The following is a 25,643-nucleotide window of genomic DNA, read 5'->3' on the forward strand; positions in this document are numbered from 1 at the left end:
ACGAGAGCCGGTTGACGGTGGGAATTGAGGATACTGCCATATGAGCTTCTTTGTAATGGAAGGGGCTAGCAAGGGCGGAATACACAGATAGCTTTTTTACAGAATGGGACTATACGAGAGTTGGTACTTTAAAATTGGTTCTCAGAGGTTCATGATTCCATGAGCTCAAATGTTTGCTTTGGACTCGTACCTTAAACGTTCTCGATAATTCTTGTAATTTCCATATTTTGCATGTAAGCTGTTATATGCCATCTTCCTACGATCTTTCCCTCCTCCCCCTTTTATTCTGATATACAGTGGTATATGCAATAGAGACTTACAATGGTATATGCAACAAAATCCACTTAAGTGTATCTAATTGTGTTGTTATTTGTGTAGGTCATGTGGCTAGTGGACCTTGCAATAGGAGGTTGCATAACAAGATGGGATTAAAGATGATATGCACTTGCTCAAGTGAGCAGTTTAAAGGTGATCAAGATCCAGTGTATGTCATGGCAGCTGAAGAAATGGCAGCTAGTGGCTTGTCAGCAAAGACTATTGAGGGTGAGGCAAAACTTGATGAAGGCAATATTGAAGAGGCAGAATCTTCTCTTCGTGAGGCTTTATCGCTCAACTTTGAGGTAACTTTTTTTTTTTGGGGTCTTGTGAGACAAAGTCAAGAAAACTGGTTGCTACTAATAAAATTTTAAACTAAGACCTTCATATGGAGTTGAGAGATTATGATTTCTTCAGTTTTCATGGAGTATAGTGTATACTTCTTCGCTCATTTTTGAACTTGTTGTCCAAGTTGAAATGGGCACCGTTAGTGTTTGAAGATTAAAAATGCTGGTTCCAATATTGCAGACTTGGAGTTGGATTAGATATCATCTAACCTAATGCATAAATGCGCAAGTTACATTGAGCGAAAGTGATGCCAAAAGGATGTGGATAAAGCAATGACTTTAAAGGCCCTTATGCCATGATATTGACCTTCAATCGAGGTTATTGATGTGTTCCAATTACATTCTTAGTTGATGAACTTATTGAGGGTATTGAGTCTAGAATGTGTAATTGTGTTGAGTGATGGGATTGCGACATGAATGTTGATGATTAGTCAAGATTTTTTCTAACAATTGGAGTTAACATGTTGGGTTTTGTGTGTTACCCTTGGGGATTGTTGGAACTATTGCATCAAACATTTTAATGAAATTGCTTAAATATAGCCCGAGGGGAAAAAGAAGGTCAACGAGTCGACGCAAGTCTAAAAAATGACTTTAAAGTGGTCATCCTTTATGGGCAAATATGCTAAAGCAAGTCTTCCCTCTGCTGTGTGTGTCCTTGTCTGTGCAAACCTGTCTAACTTTGGAATAGGTGTGTGAATCTACAGTGTATGCATGCCAGTACTTCTAAGATCACGTGTGGTTGTGTTAGAAAATAGGAGGAAATGAATCACTCAAACCTCCACCCAAGATCTCTCCAACTCTTACACACTCAACTCAGATAGATGATCACAGATGCAAGTAACACACACTCAGAAATAAATGTAGACGGAGAGAGAGAGAGTATATTCATCCACCGGATGGTGGGCAGAAAAATAGCTCCGAGGGAGCAGTACAAAACACAGCAGAGTGCTGGAGAAAACTGATGGACTCTCTCTCTCACAAACTGCCCTAGATCTGAGTGCTGAACACAGCCTTGGAGAGGGGCTTTCAGTTTCGCACTGGATGCTGGGCTGAATGGAGAAGTGAGCCTTTTATAGGCTCTGCCCAGGCCCCTTCAGATGACCGACCAGCAGGGTCGGTACCCTGTCTGGTGGCCGACCACATGGGCCTCATAAACCGACCAGGGTTGGCCTTGGTTGGGCCGACTTGTCCAGCCACAGGCCCTTATATAAGGTCGCCGTGGGTGGCCAGTCAGTGCTGCTCCTAGTGCCTCCATGTGAGGCCTAGAGCCCCTTTTATTCCTGCTGTTGCAGATTGCGACCAGCCCGTGTGCTGGTCGCCTATATTTGCCATGGTATCCTTCCTCCGGTTCTGGCCTGAGTCTCTCTGCCAGCCCTCCTACCTCTCACTGCCCCTTGTCCCCTCAAATCGGGGGCTCATTGGTGGGCACAGTGAGAATCTAACACCCCCTCTCAATGTCACAACTGTGGGCGAATCCCCATTCGTCTGATGAGGTGCTCCATCTGTTCTCGAGGGAGTGTTTTCGTGAAAAGGTCGGACAAGTTGTCGGCGGTCGGGCGGTACATGAGCTCGATCATGTCGTCGATGATGAGTTCTCGAACAAAGTGGTAATGAACTTCAATGTTCTTGGTCCGCGCATGGTACACTGGATTCTTGGCAATGGCTATGCAACTCTGATTGTCGCACATCAGCACTGTTGTGGTCTCCTGACACACGTCCATGTCCTCCAGAATCCACCTCAACCACAGTGTCTCACAAGCTGCTGTACACGCGGCTCTGTACTTTGCCTCTGTAGATGAAAGGGCCACTTTGGGTATTGCTTCTTACTCAGCCAAGAGATGGAAGTAATACCCAAGAGATGGCACTAGATGCAAGTAAGAAGCAATACCCACAATAGCCCTTTCATCTACAGAGGCAGAGTACACAGCAGCTTGTGAGACACTGTGGTTGAGGTGGATTCTGGAGGACATGGACGTGTGTTAGGAGACCGCAACAGTGCTGATGTGTGACAATCAGAGTTGCATAGCCATTGCCAAGAATCCAGTGTACCATGCGCGGACCAAGAACATTGAAGTTCATTACCACTTTGTTCGAGAACTCATCATCGACGACATGATCGAGCTCATGTACCACCCGACCGCCGACAACTTGTCCGACCTTTTCACGAAGGCACTCCCTCGAGAACAGATGGAGCACCTCATCAGACGAATGGGGATTCGCCCACAGTTGTGACATTGAGGGGGGGTGTTAGATTCTCATTGTGCCCACCAGTGAGCCCCCGATTTGAGGGGACAAGGGGCAGTGAGAGGTAGGAGGGCTGGCAGAGAGACTCAGGCCAGAACCGGAGGAAGGATACCATGGCAAATATAGGCGACCAGCACACGGACTGGTCGCAATCTGCAACAGCAGGAATAAAAGGGGCTCTAGGCCTCACATGGAGGCACCAGGAGCAGCACTGACTGGCCACCCAGGGCGACCTTATATAAGGGCCTGTGGCTGGACAAGTCGGCCCAACCAGGGCCACCGACTAGGGCCAACCTTGGTCGGTTTATGAGGCCAACCTTGGTCAGTTTATGAGGCCCATGTGGTCGGCCACCAGACAAGGTACCGACCCTGCTGGTCGGTCATCTGAAGGGGCCTGGGCAGAGCCTATAAAAGGCCCACTTCTCCATTCAGCCCAGCATCCAGTGCGAAACTGAAAGCCCCTCTCCAAGGCTGTGTTCAGCACTCAGATCGGGGGCAGGTTGTGAGAGAGAGAGTCCATCAGTTTTCTCTTGTATTCTGCTATGTTTTGTACTGCTCCCTTGGAGCTATTTTTTTGCCCACCATCCGGTGGATGAATATACTCTCTCTCTCTCCGTCTACATTTATTTCTGAGTGTGTGTTACTTGCATATGTGATCATCTATCTGAGTTGAGTGTGTAAGAGTTGGAGAGATCTTGGGTGGAGGTTTGAGTGATTCATTCCCTCCTATTTTCTAACATGGTATCAGAGCTCTGGGGGCCTGTTTCAGCCCGTATAATGCCTTCTTCAACCTGCAAACTTTTAATGGGGACCCTTTATATTGAAAGCACGGTGGCTGCTCTACGTATACCTCCTCCTCCAGGGTTCCATTAAGGAATGCGGACTTCACGACATGACCTCTTCATTGTAGTATGCTACTTCCCTTCTGAGACCTTATACAGTGCCAGAGATCTACATGAGGAGGTTGAACTTCATCGTATGCAGCTCTTCATTCGGACATCATGGATTTCTTAAGTCCTCCTTGTTCGGGACTTCAACACAAGGACATGTATATGTCAGGTATCACTTCTAGATCTTTGAGATGAGTCTTTTCTTTTGCCAGATGAGACAAGGATATCCGGAGTATCTGCGGACAGGTGAGTGCTAGTCACATCTTAACGGCACACTTTCTTGGACATAGGTAGGATACATGACCTGGTCATTATAATGGTCTGGACCGATGGCGCTCCAAGGGTGGATTCACTTGCTTTCTACACGGGGGAGGGGCTCTAGTGTCGTTAACTACCTCATGGGATTCCCTACCTTCGCCCCGCATATCACCGACTTCTCTATCTCTCCACCACCATGAGGAGCTGACCACACTTGTCTTTTTTTTAGTATATCCATTCCTTGCCATACGGCAAACACCATGACACCGTCCACACACTTCTATCATGACATCCACTTTGATTATAGCCTCTCCTCTGTGTACTCAGCATGCCTTTTCACATTACTCATAGATCTTGAGGGCATCCCGATCCTAGAAGATTGAGCCGCTCTAATCACTTGCTCCCTCCACGAGGCCGCATTGCACACTTTTGCACAGAGCATCCTCTCTACTCACCCGCCACCCCTTGGCTCAGTACCTTGCAATAGTTGGTACGATGATGAGTGTAAGGCTTCATGCCACCAACTCAGATTGAGACCAAGTATCACCCTCCGAGTAAGGTAGAGATGATACGCTAGTATTGCGGCTTTGTTCGTCGAAAGAAGCATGCTTTCATTTGCTAAATAAAATGCTTATAAATATCTAGTTTAGTAACAACTCTAAGGACATCACACTTGGCACTCTTATGCGCACACAGCGTAAGACATTTCTCACCAACCATCTCTTACACATTGCTTATCGCTAGTTGCGTCAAACATGCAGCGTTGAAGCTCCATAAAGGCTGGGTGAAGGATCACGAGGGACTACGTTATGAATATAGTGCATATGGAATAAGTACTATGCCATGATCTTCAAAGCTTGTCAATGAAGTGGATTGCACTGGTTTCCCCATTGCCAAGATCTATGCATCAATGTTGACACGCATGCTAGCCAGTTTGCAGAGCTCATGGGACTGAGAGCCAATGGGTAGGTAGGCTTCCGAGTGGTTTATTGACTCTGGATCACATCCTCACACTTAGAGGTGTCATTGAGGAGGCCAGGGAATAGAGAGTGAGGTTTTATTTGCTTTGTGAATTTTGGTAAGGCTTTTGATACAATGCTGAGAGCTTGCCTCATCACATGCTTGCAGGATTTGGTATGGTTAGGAGACCATTTGGGCAGTCGTAACACTCTATGAGAGGGTCTCAGGTAGGGTTCAGACTGCTACAGGATGGACAGAGGAGATCAGAAGCACTATTGGGATCAAACAAGGTTATCCGCTATCAACAACCCTGTTTGGCCTCTACAACGTCGAGCTTGAGACCTTCATTAGGACACTAGGGGGGGTTAGGCTGCTCTCTCGCCGACTCCTTGATTTAGTTTCTCTTGTATGTAGAAAATGTCATGTTACTCTCCTCCTTAGTTGAGGGTCTTGAGCAACACTTGGATACATGCCATATCTTTTGCGAGACACATGATTTGAAGGTCCACCTTGGTTTTGATCTTCAACACATCCTGGGCAGCCATGCACAGAGAGCAGCTCACATTGGATAGATTATTGGTGGAGGTCGTTGCATCCTACACATACTTAAGGGGCTCTTTTCTATGGCCCAATTTTCACAATTCGACGAGTGATGGAGGTACCCCATGGAGTAGGGGAGACACCCCACTTGCTATACTTGAGTGGCGATGCTTTCACTCTCATTTCTAGGATCCCCAGGCCTCTTTGACAAGGTCTATATCATCTCCAAGTAGGGCTGGAAGCTCTCTAGCTGATTGACACTGGGTCGAGGACACGGTCAAAGTGGATTTGGGTATGGACAGGCGTGGGAGGAGCTCTCCTCGTGGATGGCGTAGTAGCAGAGATACTGAAGGCTAGGTATGAGTGGTCAGCTCCGAGTGGGGGAGGGGGTATAGTGAGGTTGTGTATCTGTGAGGCAAAGGCTAATGGGCCCAGTAGGTAGTCCACTGTACTTGTTCCACCGCCATGTGGGAAACAAGTGAGTCTTCCAGATGATGGCCATCTCTGAAGATCATTATAGATGATGAGGTCATGGACTGCCCCAACTCAAGTAAATGTCTCCCGTATCCTGTCACATGTGGGGCATCCGCGGAGTGTCTTAGTATCTCGAGCTCTGCTGCATCTAGCTCCGGAACCTGTGGGGATCTCTCTCATATGCAAAGTCTAGCAGGCCCACTTGTTTATCTCCTGTCCTTGCATTGAAGTCCCCGAGAATGTCATGTATCGACTCATATGGGCTGTGTGCCTTTGTAGTGGCCTCGCGTGCATATGATGACGTGTTTGGGTGGAAGTAGCACACTGCAATGAAGATCGGTCGGGCATCTGGTAGCTGGACTTGTATCCTCACATGGCATGCATGCTTCTCTCTTCGTACCACATATATGAGTGGTCTCAGGTGTGTTTTAAAAAGGGAAGCCACGTCCCCAGAGCTTCGTACCCCACTATCTCTCCTCAATTCCCTCCTCCTTGGTTCACCCGATGGGCATGTATGGCAGCCCTTGTTGGGAGGATGATTTATCAGAGGTGGATTGGGTCCTAGTACAGAGGCTTCTGGTTTTCTTATTGTCACGGATTCCGGTTGAGTTTGGGGCATCTCCACTACAGCTTGACAACATACTACATAGACCTCTATCGAGTCAGGTGATCACATACCTCTATTGAGTTAGGGATTATGGCTCATTGACCTTAGGCCGACGCAAGTTAACATGCATGGCCTTATTCTCATTCATGACCTCTACACTTGAGGGCGATTAGTGATGTTGGTACGCACATACATACAGATGGTTTGAGAGTCTGGGGCTTCACATGGATAGATTACCCGCCTTTCAGTATAGCCTTGAGGTCCCATTCTGTTCTCACTTATCACGAGGCTAACTAGTTTATCCAGGAGGGTCTTGTATAGCTACACACATTAAAGACTTGGTTAGCCCCTAGGAGCTTTGAGTGAAGCTCGGCTTCTATAGGGATCACTGCTTACAATATCAGAGAAGGCTACACATTATCTAGAGGAGCACTTTGCTTTCAGATGCCCTATGTACTTTCAGATCCAAGGTCGTTGCCATTGTCTTTTGAGGGCCACTCTTGCTCTCAAATCAGAGATGTTTGGCGACTTTCATTCATGAGGTCATATGACACATAGACCAGCTGCTCAAGGCACATAGACGAGATCGAGCTAGATTCACATGTGGACGGGTCTGTCATATCTCTTGCTCTAGGCCTCGGCTACGCTGTCTCCCTAGGGCCCAGCTAAGAGACCACGTCACACCACATTACACTAGTTGTTGCCAGTGCTCTATCACAGTTTTATACTGTCACAGCCCTGTTCATCAATGCTTCCTTGTGTGGACTTGACTCATCTGCGCCAGCTTTAATGTTTATGTTGCACTTGTCTTGGGGTGTAAATGCCTGCATAGAGGCTCCACCCATTCAGCTCATTGTATGTGGTTTTTTAGTCTCATAGAGCCTTTAGTCTTCTAAAGATTTTTTGAATTTTCTTTTTTTCTCTCACCCTCCCTCCCTCCCTCTTCTCTCTCTCTCTCTCTCTCTCTCTCTCTCTCTCTCTCTCTCTGTGTCTTCTTTGTTAGCTTCCTTTTTCGTTGTCTTAGTTTTTTTGGTTTGGGTTGGGATTTTATAGCTTAGTAAGCATTGAGTTCACCCAAGAGATTCTGAAATCTTCCGAAACCCAGATGCTTGGTTACACATGAGAACATGAACGTAGCTTTTCTTACTAAGAAGGGAGACTCCAATCAGAAGAACTATCCTGTTTAAGGTGTAGGGGAGTTCTTTGGTGCTTGTCGTAGACCCTCTCGCCAAGCCTAAAGAATATCTATCTCATATCTCCTCTATACGTTGTCTTGTCCCTCCTATGTGCATCAAGCACTAAGGGGCTCCTCTACTTGCAGAGCTAATTGGCTCCAAAAATTAAAGTAGATTGAGGATTGCATTTGCTGATGAGAGATTTTGAGAATCCTATTTTAATTGATCAGTGATACGGTTAAAAGTTACCTTAAAGTTGGCCTTACTCTTGTAGGAGGGAGGCCACAGAGTGAATGAATAGGGTTATAGTACGGAATACATGTTATTTTAAATAGTGGATTGATTTGTGAGGATGGGGCTGTAGATATAGATTCTATCCAACCCCGCCAGTACACGAATTTGCAAGCTTAAGTCCTATTGCTACTCTAGAGGACCATCTTAAGGTCAATCAGTAAAGTCAAATGTGCAGTAGATTCTATCCAACCCAGCTAGTACATGAATCTGCAAGCATAAATCCTATTGTTATGCTAGAGGACCATCTTAAGGTCAATCAGTAAAGTCAAAGGATCAATTTTTGTGACATAAGGTAGCTTTATTAACCTTAATATCAAGGGGAAATAAGCAGGCCTTTAAACCAAGATGATAAGTATTGGAGCTTTCCAAGGACATCTAAGCTACCAGTAATTGGAGAGGAGAATATTTTTATCCAAGGATAATCCAACCTTGGATGTTTATTGGCTTATGGTTTCTTCTTTATATTACAGCATGAAAAACGTCTGTGCAATTTTTTTGGCATTTTGTTGTAACAAACACAGAGAAGGTTTTTTCTATATTTATCACCATAATAAAATAGAAAAGTTTCTGAGATGTTATCTGTACAGGAGGCTCGAGCCCTTCTAGGAAGACTTGAGTACCAGAGGGGTAATGTGGAAGCAGCATTGCAAGTTTTTGATGGGATAGATATCAGCACTGTGAAATTTCGTATGAAATCTTCCATCACAAGCAAGGGGTATCATCGGAAAGGCAGATCAAAGTATGACCTTACGCAGCCATTATCTCTACATGCAGCCAGTCTGCTTCTTGAGGCTATTTACCTAAAAGCTAAATCATTGCAGAAGCTGGGCCGCTTGATAGGTATGCAATTAGTAGAGATGGAAGTTTTACTGGATTTATTGTGTACTGAGTATGATGCTGTTTTATAAGCATTGTTGCATTTTCACATAAAACTAGCACGTCTGTTTTAATCTTTTCTTTTTGAGTGAAACATTGTGTCATTGTCTTATCTGTTTGGACTCTTCAATAATGCCATCTAACAAGAGGATTGGTGGCACAAGGCAATACAATAATATAAATGTGGCTTACAGTCATGAAAGGTCTTACTGTGGATCTTCCTGAAGTGTTGGGATTCTGCTAACAGAAAAGGGTAGTGAAGTTTGTGCATTAGCGATGCTCAAAGTACATCGTAGATGTCAAGCCCCTGAGTTCAGAGTTAACAGATCTGCGTGACTATATGCATGTGTAATGCAAAAGTCCCAGACTTGTTAAATAACAGAGCATTACAAAGGTGCAGCAAAGTTGCAATGTAGGGAAGGTTTTTGAGAAGCAAGGGTGTCCGAATAATTGCCATCTATGGTCTTTGCCATGTATTACTGCTGTGACCTGTTGCCCTGAACAATAATGTCTGATTGTTAAGCTACATTTAAACAACTATGTAATGTAGCATGGTAGTACAGCTTGGGGATGGCATGCCCAATTTGAAATTTTGTGGTTCCCAAGGACTAATTTGGCTTTTTTTGGGGGGGTACCTTGTATATAAAACTATGGGGCAGATGTCGGGGTTTGTAATCATGGTTTATCATGGTCGGGGTTTCTCCTTTCGTGCTAGCCTTCGTCATGGCTGAGTCTGCCCTTCACCTCCGGAGTGCCAACAGAAACTCAGCACGAAGACTTTGTATAAATGGATGCTCAAGTATGTGTGGGTGTGTGGATTTGTATGTGTGAGAGCATATTTTTATACTATGGTCTACACCCACTGTTGGGCGCTGATGACGTTAGTGGGGATGTCATAGTAGCTAGTCCCTGCTATGCATGATGGAGTTTATGGTTTTCAACCTTGTGAGTGACTATCATGAGATTGAAACTGCACTATGTTGTGTTTTTAGGGATGAGTTTGGGAATGTTCCCGGATTCATCTAGGTATATGGTTTACATGATTAGGTCTTTGTCACATTATAAAGCAGGATGTTAATATGCCAAATGCAAAATTTTTATGAATGCTTAGAAGTGTAGTGGCTAGATAATCTACACAAGAATATATAACTAGGTTGGGTAGGCCACCTTTGGACTAAGTAAAAGACTAGACTCCATCAACAAAGCCCAAGAGACTCCGTGGGTCTTTAGAAACCCAGTATAGCGGCTTATGCTTGGGCATTAATGACGACATAAGTGTTGCTTTGCTTGCTAAGTATGTCTTCCTTTTGTTTTTTATAAAAGTTTTTGTTTACCTCTTTTTTCTTCTCTTTTATTGGACTTATTCTAGTCTTACAAAGGTATATATCCATCAACAAAGCATAAACATGAGAAAGAAAAGAGATAATAACTGCTTCATGTAAAAATCTTCTGATTATAATTTAATACAAATACCTATATAATATTGTGACATGGACTATAACCATACGAATTGGACCACCCTTCGATCTTGCATCCGACTTGGCTATCTCTGCTGTTGATTCACGAATCTTCCCTTGCATCGAGAACATGCATCAACATAGAGGAATGTTGTAAGAATTTAGATTGAAGTAAAGATATCTAAGGCAAGGAAGCAATTAAAAATATTTCTATTATAATACATAATATAATTGTTATAACCATACATATTGTGGGTGGGGAGTTGGCACGCTTATTCCCCAAGAATTATAATCCGAGGGAATGGGCCTTGGGCATCAGAGATTGAGAACATAGAGAATATTAGCATCACGAATAAATCTTGTGAACGGATAAGATACAATTATATTACTTGAATGCCAATAGTTGTATCTGTATTGCAAGTCTGAAAATCAATATCTTGCATGCTCTAGTCACTTTGATCTCTTTTGGACTTAGGAGATAGTTTCAACAATCTTGCAACATTATGCAATTGCTTGGTGATGCTCACAACCGAACTGGCTGGTCGCAAGGATTTGGAAGCCACACTGAAGTAGTATTCAGCACTTGCCTCTTGGAGAAGAGGCTACATTGGTTGCCTGAACATGAGGTGAGGCGATTGAAGACTAAACAAATCAGCGATGTCAACACCTCTCCTCTCTTGTAGAATTACAGGAGTCTCACTCCTAGCACGCGTTTCTGAGGCAAATAGGGATATTCGCTATTCTTGCAAAGAAATCCAGCATGTTGAAAGCACAATGGGTTTGCTTCTGCTCATGCTTGTGATTTGTCAAGCTAAAATGACCGACCGCACTAATTCAAATTGTTTAAACACTCATATAGATACCTTTTGATTAGCCTTCTCCTTTAGTGCTAGCCTTCGTCATGTCTGAGTCTGCTCTCACCTCCGGAGTGCAGACCAAAACTCAGTACAAAGACTTTGTATAAATGGGTGCTCAAGTATGTGTGGGTGTGTGGATTTGTATGTGTGAGAGCATACGTTTATACTATGGTCTACACCCAATCTTGGTCGTTGATGACGTCGATGGGGATGTCATAGTAGCTAGTCCGTGCTATGCATGGTGGAGTTTATGGTTTTCAACCTTATGAATGACTATCATGAGATTGAAACTGCACTGTGTTGTGTTTTTAGAGGATGAGTTTGGGCATGTTTCTAGATTTATCGAGATATATGCTTTGCCGTATTAGCGGACGTGCAAATTTCACCTCGTCAAGTTTTTGTCCATGTTGCGGCTTGCTGGTATTGCGATAATTCTTTCTATTTGAAGTGGTCAGCTGCCCCATCAGCTAGATTTAGTTGCACGGAGAGACTAAAATGAAATCGTTTAGTCTTTACAAGGAGTTATAGCTTGAATGAAGAGATTTTGGACGACTTTTTGATTAGCCTTTTCGTGTCGTGCTAGCTTGAGTCTACCCTTCACCTCCGGAGTGCCGACAGAAACTTAGTACGAAGACTTAAGATAAATGGATGCTCAAATATGTGTGGGTGTGTGGATTTGTATGTGTGAGAGAATATGTTTTTACTCTGGTCTACACCCATTGTTGGTTGCTGATGACGTCAATGGGGATGTCATAGTAGCTAGTCCTTGCTATTGTGATGGAGTTTATGGTTTTCAACCTTATGAGTGACTATCATGAGATTGAAACTGCAAAACGTTGTGTTTTTAGAGCATGAGTTTGGGCACATGTGCCTAGATTCATCTAGATATACACTGCTCAGGTAGCTCGTGGTGGTTGTTCTGACAGAGGAAGGCTATGTCCCGGCTTGTTTGCAAAACAGAGCACTTCATACATCGAGCTCAAGGTGGCAACAAATCCTTGCGACGTGATAGTTAAAGCGCTGATCATGCGACATGAATGAGCTATAAAGTGTGTGTATATTCAAGTAACTGAGACAAGATAGGATTTTGCTCTCATAGGTATTAGTGGAACTGGAAAAGATTTTTCCTTGAGCTCTCTCCCTCCTGAAGCACACTTGGAGTGGTTTTGAATAGAAAGAGCCCAAAGACTACGATCGGAACGTGGAGGCAAACAAAAAGTGGCAGGAGATTGATCTTCTTCATGCTTGGAATAGCAACAGTTCTCTTGATAGTGAGTATAAGTGAATAGCTATATAGACTTGGTAGCGAGTTAATTGAAGATATGTATATGATCTTAGCTATTAGCCTACTTGACTATGATTCGTAAAGCAAACTGAAGCCTCTCTCTCTCTCTTCTCTTTTCTCTTTTTGTTCTCATCTCCTTGTGAAGTTTGGGTTGCAAAACTATGTCCACCAGTTCTTCCATTCAAAGAGCAATCGGTTGCCCTTGTAACATGTTTGCATCTCTCACGACTCCAGTGCGAGCTAGGCAGGGATCCTTCTTGAATTCAAAAGTCCTTTCACAGGGTGGTCAATTCTGTTTAGCTCTACTTACCAAACTTCCGAAACGGAGGATCGATCCTCAAATTTCACGTTCAGTCAGTCACATCAGCTTCACCATCCTCGCATTCACGCCATAGCCCATAATTCTATTGTCCACTCTTTCCATTTTGTTGTCGCAGCATGATAAGCATGATAAATGGATGCTCAAGTATGTGTGGGTGTTTGGATTTGTTAGTGTGAGAGCCTATTTTTATACTATGGTCTACACCCCCACTGTTGGTCCCTGATGACGTCAATGGGGATGTCATAGTAGCTAGTCCCTGCTATGCGTGATGAAGTTTATGGTTTTCAATCTTATGAGTGACTATCGTGAGATTGAAACTACACTATGTTGTGTTTTTAGAGGATGAGTTTGGGAATGTTCTTGGATTCATCTAGGTATATATTTCCATCCCTTGCACTGTGCACCATTTCTTGCTATCGTTGCCACTTATTGGTAATGGAGAATGGAGCAGCTTAAATCTCAGACAGTGAGAGTAGGCCATTTCATTGCAAAAGAGAAGATATTGTCCTTTACCTCGACACTCAACGTGAATGATGCCATGCTCATGAGTTGACGTGCATGATCCATAGGCCTTTGCTGACAGCAAGATAGAAGCAATGTTTGTCACTCGAAGGTTGTATAGGTCAAGTTGTTCATGATCCATAGCCAACTTGAAAAACATGATTCATGGAAGTTGCAGAAGCGAGAGGCATTAACTTTCAGCTTGAAAGCAGTGACTTCATGCACTCCATTTCTTCCCAAGATGCGATTTTGAAAGATCATGCGTATGATTCGAAGCTAGAGGGAAATTGTGGAACTTCCTTCAAAAGCAGCAACCTAGCTCCCAGCGTGCCCCTCCATCGCTCCCCTCTCAGCAATAGGCTAAACTACGCCTCTTGACAATTTTTTGAAAGGGAATACCTTGAAGGTGTTTTCGGGGTGCTATGATTGCAAAAACCTTGTGGTTTCGTTGGTGGTGTACAAGACAGCATCAATGCCACATTCTCTGCCGCTAGTCCTTTGGCCAGTTCGTGGAAGGAGTGGGGATATCTTTCCTAGATACGAAGTGCTGGAGTAGCATCAAATCTTGCTGATGAGGGATCAATTCTACTACCATCAGTGCTTTCCTTGTGATTTTGAGTGGTAATGTGGAGGAGGCGAGGAGCATGAGGAAGGTGATGGAGGAGGAGGATTGCTCTTAATCTATCCCTAGATTAGATCTTGAGCTCAAGGCAACGAAGGTAAGCCCTTGGAGCACAATTAGATCTGGTTCTATAGGCCAAGTGGTTTTTCAAAAGCAATCATCCCAAAATAAAGCACCATTGGATCTTTTGAAAGTGAACGCTTAAGATTGTGACACATGGCTTAATGAGAGCTCTAGAAGCCAAAACTTCCCTGTAGGGTGCGTACCTAAACACCTCAGATACAAGAAAGTTGGAAGATTAGAACTCTAAGAATTCTGTTATTATTCAACAGTATAGAAGCTCTAATTCAAACAATTGGGCCATTTGAGCGTGTTGACTATAGATGTGGATGGTTTATGCTACACTTTTTTCCGGAGTGTGTACTAGCGTAGAGAAAGAAAGAAAGAAAGAAAGAAAGTTTATTATAGTGTATGGAAGACCAATGGGTCAATGAGACTGATGTTACGATTGTATGATTCTTGGGCACTATCTCTTTGCTAAGCTTCCACTGTGGGGAGCGTTGGCTATAGCAAGCACCTATCTTGTGAACTTGATGAGCCAGTTGAAGCCTTGGTGGTAGATCACCTACTTGAGAGATCATCTGGAGCTCATGGTTGAGGTTTTCTGGAGATACACTTGGGCTAAGAGATCTATGTGGTTCAGCCACTAGGGTCTCATTGCTCAGGATGGTTACTTGGCTGCAGATACTGTCTGAGAGAAGATGGGTTGAAACAGAACTCGGGAGTGTGGTACTTGGAAAGCTCCAGGCTGTCCTTAGTCTATGAGGGGGACAGCTGGATGATGGTTGTACCAGGATTGCTCAAGATCACTGATGGGTTTGTGAGTCAAGATGGTGGTGCCATGGACTTGTGGTACTGCCAGGATTGTTCCTGTGTACCAGGGCGGTTGGATTGCACGGGACCGCAGACTTGGAGCAGCAGGAGCTGCGGGTTGAAAGGCCCATGAACAAGGTCTACTCCACCTTATTCCCGAGGGCTTCTCCATGGGAGCCAGCGGAGCATCTACATCAAGGTGGGAATTGGCCCACAATTGGTCGGTGAGAGGGGGTGTTGAAGTTATGTAGGTTAGCTCGGCATCTGTGAGTCCCCAAATGAGGAGAGCATCCAAGAGGGAGTCAGAGAAGCCATGTGGGCATCCACGGGCAGGGCTGCCACATGGACAGCATGCTAGCTGCCATGTGGGCAGCAAGGACTGCTTGAAAAGGTGCCAGATGGCTGTAAGTGGAGCAGCATCAGCCTGGAGCAGAAGAAAGCCTGCAAGGACAGCCAGATGGAGCTGTGATGGGCAGGTTGGAGGGCAGCAAGCATTGCTGGAGTTCTGTGCAGCATCCAGGACCAGAGTGGAGATGTTTGGAGGTGTGCAGAGGTATCTAATGTCTGCAAGCAGCAGAGGTTGCGCAGCAGTCTACAGCAAAAGGCGCATTTGATAGAAGCACTTTGGGAGCTGCAGGAGCAGGCGGGTCACCCAGGCAGGTTGGGGCAGTGCAGAATCAAGTTTCATGAACACAGCAGTATTGCTCCTACAATGGGCCAGACAAGAGCAGCACATTAGGTCACCAGTCTGCAGGCTGGTCGGGTGGTGGATTCCAACCTAAATTAAGAAAAGGTCATGCCTAAGACTCAGAAGGTTGGTTCTAACTAGTAGCTACAAAGCTAACCAATTTGTGAAAGGGTCTACACCTAAGAACTCTTGATACCTTGTAATCTCCACTCCCTACTACTCCATTTCGCAAAGCAAGGAATCTTATATAGAATATATAGGCCTTGCAGAAGTTGGTGCAAAAGCTAGAATGAAAGTCATGTGTGTACTGTTTCAATTTACGAGTGCATTATATTCAATGATTATAGTTTTTTTGCTAACGTGATGCTATCTGAGATTGGAGAGGGGCTAGAGCTTTTTATGAAGCTGACAACCAGAGCACAAATGGTGCAATAGGAGCCAGCTTGCTTTAGGTGGACTCTGTTTATCCAACACATCACGTAAGTCTCAGTGGACTGTGTTGTCCAAAAATCTATCCTTAACAGATGTCTTCTTTTGTACCGTGGTTGGAAATCTAAACCAGATGTGTATGCTTTGGGAGGAGTCGTTGATATATATTCTTGTATCGGAGTTGGAAATTGAACCAGGTGTGTATGCGGTATGAAGGATGTTTACCAGGGGCAATATCATCTCGTGGAACCACCATAAAACAACACATCACTATAACACGAAGTTATATGTAAGATTGCAGCATATCAAGAGGCTTTTGAAAAGCTGACATTGCATGTCGCCTTATTGTTTTTTATATGGAGTTAGGTCAAGATCAAGACCACCTATGTTGGCTCTCCCACCTGATGTACTGTCTTGATTTTTCCACATCAAAAGACTATGCACAAGGATTTCTACATCCCTTACAGGATTCTTCACGATATTGAACTCGACTTACAGGAAAGACAATACGTCAACTTGAAAGCTTTGAAGTTGACAGAATGCAGCAAAGATGAAAGTACTGAGTAGGACTCAGACTTTAAATGAGCGGGTGATAAAGAGCAATTATAAAGACATTTAGGTTGAAGCTGGTTGAGGGATGACATCTCTTTTGTTGAAGACAGTGGGAAATAACATATCATGTATCATATTTCTAAGACACAATTTTGTTAATCGAAGATAATCTTTACACTTGGATTTTTGTGCGACCTCCCACATGTTATATTTTCTCTCCTTTTTATTTGGATTTGTTGATGCTCTACCACCTGATGAACTGACTTTTCTTAAGAATTGAGCAGTGATGTACCTCTTATTTTCTCGTGAATCCAACATATCTTGCAGCTTTTTGTAGGTGTCACTTCATACCTTCACATAGCTAGATCTCAGATCGTCATAATTATGGTTTTAAAAAAGCAAGAGGTAAGCAGTTGGAATTAGTTTTCTGAAAGTTTGGCAGCTTCTCCTGCTTGAAGTTATCAGGATGAAGGTAACGCTTCTCAAAGAAGACATGTTGGTGTATTTGGTGAGTGTAGTGATAATATTGGATAAATAGAAATTCAACTGCAACATGGATTAAACATATGTATTAAGATACATGATGTACCCCCCCCCCCCCCCCCCCAAAAAAAAAAAGATTACTTCATTAAGTATGAATGAAAGCCGCAAGAGCAAGCTCAAATGTAGGAGTACATCATGTCATGCATGAGAGAAAAAACAGCTCAAAAAGAGCTAACAAAAATCCAAGGTGTAGGCTGAAAATGCCACCTCAACCCTGAAGAAGACTCAGAGAAGAACGGAGATCCTCTCCAAACTCTTTAAAAAAAATCTCTCCTGGCTTTAGCTACTCTAGAGGATCCCTGCATGCTCGCCTAGATGGCCATCAGTGTGTGTATAGTATCAGTCCATATACTTGCCATAGACTGGAAAGGGTGAACTTGTGAACCCTCCATCGCTTCCGTATGTCTAGCCCACCAAATATACCAAGTTGCAATGCTAGCCAAAAACTCCCAAGCTGTGTTTACCGAGGCATAAGCAGCTCTGAAAGGAGTGAAAGGAACATCTTGGAGAGAGCATGACTCCACAAAGTGTCGTCGTATAATGAGGGATGAGTCTAAGTCATGTCCCTCGAAAAACACTTGAGGGCGAGTAAGAGATAATTATGTCACTGATCTCGAGGTCATGAAAAGGGTGTTTTATGAAATATGCAAAGAATCCTGGCAACATCCTTCCAGATTGTCCTCGCCTATCTGCACTCCCAAAGGCAATGCTGAAATGACTCAACTGTTGCGTGGCATCGAGGACAAGTAGGGTCATAACTGAACCTGGATCTCCACAGGTTCATTGCAATCCCTCCATGAATAGAAAGCCAAAAGAAGAGAGTGATCCTTTTATTTCTGAGGGATTTCCAGAGCCTCCTCCAAAAGTTTTTCTGCATCTTTGCAGAAATATGAAAACTATCCCAATGAGGAGCTCTGGAGGGCCTCCAACCTCTACTGCTAAGCTGAAATCTCCTGGCATTTTTGACTGTGTAATGAAAGAAGGGGATGCTCTTCTCTCGGTGCCCTTCATCAATCCATTCCCCTGGGTCCCATTGCAAGAACTTAATGGGAGAACCACCATATAACCATAGTCTCCAAGACCCAAGTGCCAGGAGAACAGGGTCAGGATCAAGATACCACTTTGAGTCCGTGCCCCACTCCATGTAACGTGCAAAACCTCCAAAAGAATATCATTTGAAGATCTGAGAAGTCTGCCTTTCGATTGAACATCAAAGACAAGGGTCTCTTTGTAGGCCATCTCCTGGTGGTTCTAGTGATGCCCTATAAGCCATGGTATGTGCCTTGTAGGCATAAATAAAGGCACTTATAGTGTTAGTGCTTTTTAGGCCACATAGGACACTTAGTCCTATGTGACACCTAGGACATTTAGTCCTAGGTCTAGGTACTTGTACCTTGTACCTCTCTTATTTTCTATATTCCTAGTTGACGTGACGGCTAAGTCTTGTACTACGTTTTGCTATCTGCACTCTCTCTTTCAAGCGATCCTACAGTGGTATCAGAGCCACGTTTAGATTCGTCACTTGCACCCGCTCCTTCATTCGTACAGTTGTACGGTACAGCTTCGTACCTGTTTTTGATTGCACTATGTACGTCCCTTGTATCTACGTCGTACAACGGTACGGTTCTGTACTGCTCCGCTTCGTGCTTCTTTGTACTACGTGCATGCACCGTACAGTCGTTGTACTCACTCGCAGTACTTGCTATAGTCGTACGCTCTTCTTCGTGCCGTGCCACTGATTCCGTACATCGTACCTACGTTGTATACCGTACATTGGATTTGCTTCGTACCTACGTTGCACTTTGTACAGGCACAATACATGTTCAGTACCTGCCATCGTACAAGCATCGTACCTGTTTTTTGTAATGTACTTTCGTACATTCACTGTACGGTGCTTCGTACAGCGTGTCCGAATCCGTACTAGCTAGCATTGGCTGTGAATACGGACATTGGCAGTTCTTGGGGCTTCTAGTTCTTTCCACCTTCTTTGGTTGCAATTTCTTGGAAGAACATTGGGGCTTTGGAGTTTGGTCTACAATCTCTTGTTTGTTTGCAGTACATTGGGTGAGATTGCAGGACATTGAGTCACTTTTGCAGGACATTGAGGCAGATTTGCATACATTGGGTCACATTTGCAAAAATTTCATCAAAATTTGGGGCTTTTTTGCATTTTCCCTCTTTTTGGCCTATTTGCCCTCAATAAATTTGGGGCTTTTGCCAGATTTGCTATTTTTGCAGTGAACATTGCCTGCCACAGTCACATTTGGATCAGATCTGCATTTGCCCTTTGATTTGGGTCAGATATTTGCAGATATTTGCTGTCATTTTTTGGACAGCCAGCTTTTTGCAGTGATAGCCTTGAGGCTTTTGGGTTTTCAGGTCTCTTTCAGGGTATCACATTTGCTATGATTGGGAATAATCAAGATCTATTTGGCGTTCTTCGTGAAGATGATAAGTTGGATGGCACCAACTATCCGATGTGGTCTTATCTCATGAAACATATTCTTGCTGCAAAGCATTTGTGGAATATTGTTTCTGGGGCTGATCTGAGGCCAGCCAATGCTACAGTGGTTGCCTCTACTGGTGGTCCTTCTAGAGGGGGTACTCCTCCTGATGCCTCATCTTCTAGCACTCCTGATGCCTCATCTTCTAGCACTCCTGCAGCTGCTCGTCCAACTCAGGAACAATCTAGATGGGATGCAAGAGATGCAAATGCACATTCATGTATTGCTTTATCATGCAAAAGAATCATTATTCCACACATCCGGTCTTGCAGGACAGCAAAGGACGCTTGGGATAAATTGGCTTCTCTCTATCAGATTTGCAATGAAGCTCGTGTTGCATATTTGAGAAGGCAATTACAGGAAGTCAGCATTAATGAAGGTGACTGTATGGATGCATACCTGACAAAGGTCAAGGACCTCATGGAACAGCTTGCCAACATTGATGAGGTGGTGCCAAATTCACAGCTTGTCAGTCCCACATTGAATGGACTGCGAGATACATATCAAGGGTTCGCTACAACCCTTCGATTAGTGGCCATGGGTAATCCAGACCACTATTCTTTTGATCAGCTAGTTACTTTGCTTTTGCAGGAAGAGCAAAGTAAAGCTAATAGACAAGCCATTATTCCTGATTATGCATTTGCTTCACAGTAGACAGGAAGAGGCAAGGCTTTTAAGCCTATGGGCAAGCCAAAATCTGCGCATAGCAGCTGCAATTCCTCCCATGCATCTAAAAATACAGCAGATAAGTCAAAGAAGAAAAGATGCAACTATTGTCGCAAGCCTGGACATGACATTTCAAAATGCAAGAAGCGCATTGCTTCGGAGAAAAAGAAAGCAGGATTGACAGTTAATGCCTCTCATGCTATTGAATCTCATGATCCAGAAGATGCTTCACATGCACATGCTCTTTAGGATGATTGGGCATGGGCTGTCCATTGCTCATTTGATCCCTCCAAAGCTGATGCACTCTTTACTGCTAATGATGCACAGTCCTGGTACTTTGATAGTGGTGCTTCCAAGCATGTGACATCTTGCAGACAGTTGTTTCACTCTTTAGCTGATGCACCTCGAGGGGGGACTGTCACATGTGGTGATAATGCTTCATATGCTGTAAAAGGAATTGAAGATGTGCAGCTCACATCCATTTCAAGCCATCCTGTCACTCTGACAAATGTTCTTTTTGTGCTTGGAACCGAAGTCAACTTGATTTCAATTTCAGCAATTGCCACGTCAGGTTTCAGAGTGATTTTTGATGGCTACAGATGCCTAGTTTATGGTCTTCGTGATGACAATGCCTAGTTTTTGATGGCTACAGATGCCTAGTTTATGATCTTCGTGAGCAATGGACAGCCCATGCTCTTTAGGATGATTGGGCATGGGCTGTCCATTGCTCATTTGATCCCTCCAAAGCTGATGCATTCTTTATTGCTAATGATGCTCAGTCGTGGTACTTTGATAGTGGTGCTTCGAAGCATGTCACATCTTGTAGATAGTTGTTTCATTCTTTAGCTGATGCACCTCGAGGGGGGACTGTCACATGTGCTAATAGTGCTTCATATGCTGTAAAAGGAATTGGAGATGTGCAGCTCACATCCATTTCAAGCCATCCTGTTACTCTGACAAATGTTCTTTTTGTGCTTGGAATTGAAGTCAACTTGATTTCCATTTCAGCAATTGCCACTTCAGGTTTCAGAGTCCAGATGCCTAGTTTATGATCTTCGTGATGACAATGCCATAGTTCTCACTGGCACTTTGCAAAAGGGGCTTTATCACCTTGATCATCACTCAGCTGCACTTTCTATTGAAGCATTGGCTATTTCAGATTCACAGCTTGCTGAAACTCATCTTTGGCATGAGAGAATGGGCCATTACAATTATAGAGCTCTTGCAAAGCTACATTCATAGCAGATGGCAAATGATGTATCTCAAACTCACACAGTTTCCAAACATGTGTGTGAGGGTTGTCTTTTGGGTAAGATGCATCGGTTTCCTTTTCACACGAATTGTCCAAAACTCTCACAAAGGAAATTGCAGCTAGTGCACAGTGATGTCTGTGGCCCAATGAGGACAAATGCCATTGGGGGGCATAAGTATTTCATGCCTCTCATGGATGATTTCACAAGATATTGCTGGATATATTCTTTAAAAGCCAAATCTAAAGTTTTCTTATGCTTTCAGGAGTGGCTGAATATGGTTGAGAATGAATCAAGATGCAAGCTTGTCACCCTCAACACAGATAGGGGGGGAGAGTAAATGTCTAAGGAGTTTGATGCATTTCTGTCTTCACGGGGCATTATTCACTCATGCATTCACTCATGACTACTCCTTACACTCCTCAGCAGAACCCCGTGTCTGAAAGGAAAAACAGGTCCACAATGGAGATGGCCAGATGCATGCTTAAGGCCAAGTCTTTGCCCAATAAATTTTGGCTTGATGCAGTGATGTGTGCCAACTATGTGCTGAATAGATCACCTACACGGGCATTGAAGACTGTTACACCTTATGAAGCATGGAAAGGCAGGAAGCCTTCACTTTCACACATGAGAGTTTTTGGGTCTCTTGCATATATTCATGTACCATCTCAGTTGAGACATAAGCTTGATGATAAGGCAATCAAATGCATATTTATTGGTTACAGCCAGGAGAGCAGAGGGTATCGGTTATACCAACCAAATACTGGGAAGATTATTGTCAGTAGAGATGTAATCTTTGCTGAACATTCAGCTTCTCCTCTTGTGGACTGCAAAGCTAAGCCAGATGTTGACATGTTTGATGCCTTTGAATCTTGGTTAGCTCTGCCATCCTCAGAGGAGGGCTTTGACCAGCAACATGAGCCTCCTGCAGGCGCTCCACGAAGCAATAATCAGCCACTACCTCATGCTGATTTGCAAGTTTCTCCTTTGGCACGAAATGATCCCACTATTCATGATGCAGTCATTGAAGAAAGAGCTGTCAATAGACAGCAAAGGCAAGTTAGCAGATGGCTTCTTGATACATTGAGGGACAGCAAACAAGATCAGCCTTTTGCTGCCTGGACAAGATTAGGGAATAGGCAGCATGGTCAATTTCTTGAGTTTGCACTCCTTGCCACATCAAGCAATGAAGAACCTCTGTGTCGTAAAGATGCTTTTGACAGCAAAGAGTGGATGGATGCAATGAGAGCTGAGTTACATTCCATTGCTAAAAAAGACACATGGGAATAAGTAGATCTCCCTCCAGGTAAGCATGCCATTGGAACCGGGTGGGTCTACAAATTAAAAAGGAAATCTGATGGCAGCATAGATCGATACAAAGCCCGTCTTGTTGCAAAAGGGTATGCCCAACAACAAGGCATTGACTTTGAGGAGACATTTGCTCCCACATCCAGGATTACTACCATTAGATGTGTCATTGCCATTGCAGCCCATCATCATTGGCAAGTGCACCAACTTGACATCAAGACTGCTTTTCTTCATGGGGATTTGCAGGAAGAAGTCTATGTCACACAACCTCCTGGCTTTGAGGTTGTTAATTCTGAAAATAAGGTATGCCGGCTTAGAAAAGCCCTTTATGGTTTGAAGCAGGCACCCATGGCATGGTATGCCAAAATTCATGCACACTTACTATCCCTTGGTTTTCGAATAGTCCCACAGAACCCACTCTTTATGTCGGTGGGAGTGGATCTGATTTTTTAGTGCTGATTTTATAGGTGGATGATATGCTCATCACAGGCCTAGATACTCAGCAAATTGCAGCTTTCAAGGCTGATTTGCAGCAGATTTTTGAGATGTCAGACATGGGACAGCTCCATTATTATTTGGGCGTTCAGTTTGCTCATGTTGAGGGGGGTATCATGATGTCTCAGTCCAAGTGTATTGGCCAGCTCCTTGATGGTTTTCAGTTTGAGGATTGCAAGCCAATCTGTACTCCAATGGACCCTGGCTTCAAATCCTCAGCTCATGATGGGAGCCCACCATGTGATATCACTCTTTATTAGCAGGCTGTTGGATGCCTTATTTATTTATGTCACACCAGACCTAACTTGCAGTATGCAGTATCTCAGCTTAGCAGATTCATGCACATGCCCAGTTCACAGCATTGGCAGGCAATGAAGAGAGTCTTCAGATATCTCAGAGGCACTCAGGATTTAGCCCTTTTCTATGGTGATCAGGGTTCACTTACCATGCATGCTTACACGGATAGTGACTGGGCAGGATGTTCCGACACCAGAGTGTCACATACTGGCAATTGTTTTTTGCTTGGCAATTCATGTATCTCTTGGCTCAGCAAGAAGCAACCAACAGTTGCCACATCTAGATGTGAGGCTGAGTACAGGGCAGCTTTCAGCGCTACAGTAGAGTGCGTTTGGCTTCGACAGCTACTTACAGATCTTGGTATTCGCCAGACATCCTCCGACAGCCAGAGTGCTTTGGCCATTTCGCGTAACCCAGTGTTTCATGCGTGTACCAAGCATATTGAAGTTCACTATCATTATGTTCGGTAGCGGTTGTCAGCAGGAGACATAGAGTTATCCTATCTTCCCACAGAGGACAACATAGCAGATATGTTTACAAAGGCACTTCCTCGTCCCAAGTTGGAAGTCTTTTGACAGGCTTTACACTTGGTTCCCTTTGTTACATGATCTGACATCCCTTGTACATTCATAGGTGGCTATATCCTTTTGGATGAAGATGTGCCACCATGACGAGAAAATACCAGGTATTTTGAGATGTTTCAAAGTACTTCAGCCCATCCCATGGAGGGGGGTTTGTAGGCCATCTCCTGGTGGTTCTAGTGATGCCCTATAAGCCATGGTATGTGCCTTGTAGGCATAAATAAAGGCACTTATAGTGTTAGTGCTTTTTAGGCCACATAGGACACTTAGTCCTATGTGACACCTAGGACATTTAGTCCTAGGTCTAGGTACTTGTACCTTGTACCTCTCTTATTTTCCTGTAATCCTAGTTGACGTGATGGCTAAGTTTTGTACTACGTTTTGCTATCTGCACTCTCTCTCTCAAGTGATCCTATACTCTTGATGTGCATCCCGCAAGGCAATGACCTGTAAGGGGATACCCGTCCCCGTGAAAGCTTCCAACCGAGTGGACTTTGTGATCAGTAAGTTATCTGTATCTATCCACTCTGTTGGTATGGCTGCCTCTATCTGCTGCATCCTGATTGCACTCCCTCTGAGGTGGCGAACTGATAATAGTATCTGATTCTCTGGAAGCTGTCGAAAATATACCTTTGTAAGACTAGAATAAGTCCAATCATACAAATGTAGATGTTTTGTTGTTTTAAAGACAAAAAATCTACACTGAAAATAAAAGAGAAAATGAAAGAGGAGAAAAAAGAGTAAACAAAAACTTTTATGAAAAACAAAAGGAAGACATACTTAGCAAGCAAAGCAACACTTATTTCATCATTAAAGCCAAAGCATAAGCGCTATAGTGGGTTTCTAAAGACCCGTGGAGTCTCTAGGGCAGCTCCCTTCTCCCAGGTGGAAGCAGATCCCCTCTCCCATCTAGACGACTGCATATAATGTGCATCCCGCAAGGCAATGACCTGTAAGGGAACACCCGTCCCCCAACCAAGTGTACTATGTGATCAGCAAGTCATCTGTATCTATTAACTCTGTTGGTATGGCTGCCTCTATCTGTTGCATCCTGATTGCACTCTCTCTGAGGTGGCCAACTGATAAGAGTCTCTGATCCTCTGGAAGCTGTCTAAAAGCTTTCTAGGCACCTACAATGGAAGCAAGTCCCCTCTCCCATCTAGACCAATGCATATAATGTGACTCCTAGTGATCTGCCATGCTCATCCAATATAGATTCATTCCACATAACTGGCTGCCTGTCTATTTCTTCGTGAGAGCAGGGTGTAACTCTTTGAAGAGTGTCTTTGAAGCTGCCCCAAGCTTTCAGAATGGAAGCCATGAGAGGGGAAGAGGGAGATCTAAGATGGGCTGAAGTAAAAATCCATCTCGAGCTGTCCATCCAATCCCCGGTGAGAAGGTGTACAAGGCTGAATGTTGCGTAGGAAAAAATC

At 44.0% G+C, this 25,643-nt stretch overlaps 1 protein-coding gene across 6 annotated transcripts in view; it reads left to right on the plus strand.

The window, feature by feature from the left end:
• The window catches only part of LOC147905786 (protein NPG1-like), an 80,350-nt gene that overhangs the window by 16,994 nt on the left and 37,713 nt on the right, over positions 1 to 25,643 (plus strand). For 5 of the 6 annotated variants that reach the window (XM_087374603.1, XM_087374645.1, XM_087374621.1 and 2 more), the window contains 2 exons: positions 379 to 620; positions 8,692 to 8,944. In XM_087374603.1, coding sequence (XP_087230729.1) covers positions 379 to 620; positions 8,692 to 8,944 — 495 coding nt within the window. The remainder of the gene's footprint in view (positions 1 to 378; positions 621 to 8,691; positions 8,945 to 25,643) is intronic. The other variant, XM_087374612.1, reaches the window with a different exon arrangement.

This window comes from Dipteris shenzhenensis, chromosome 1 (genome assembly GCF_047967505.1).
Source record: "Dipteris shenzhenensis isolate YYH24624 ecotype China chromosome 1, Dip_SZ_1.0, whole genome shotgun sequence".
Taxonomy (NCBI): domain Eukaryota; kingdom Viridiplantae; phylum Streptophyta; class Polypodiopsida; order Gleicheniales; family Dipteridaceae; genus Dipteris; species Dipteris shenzhenensis.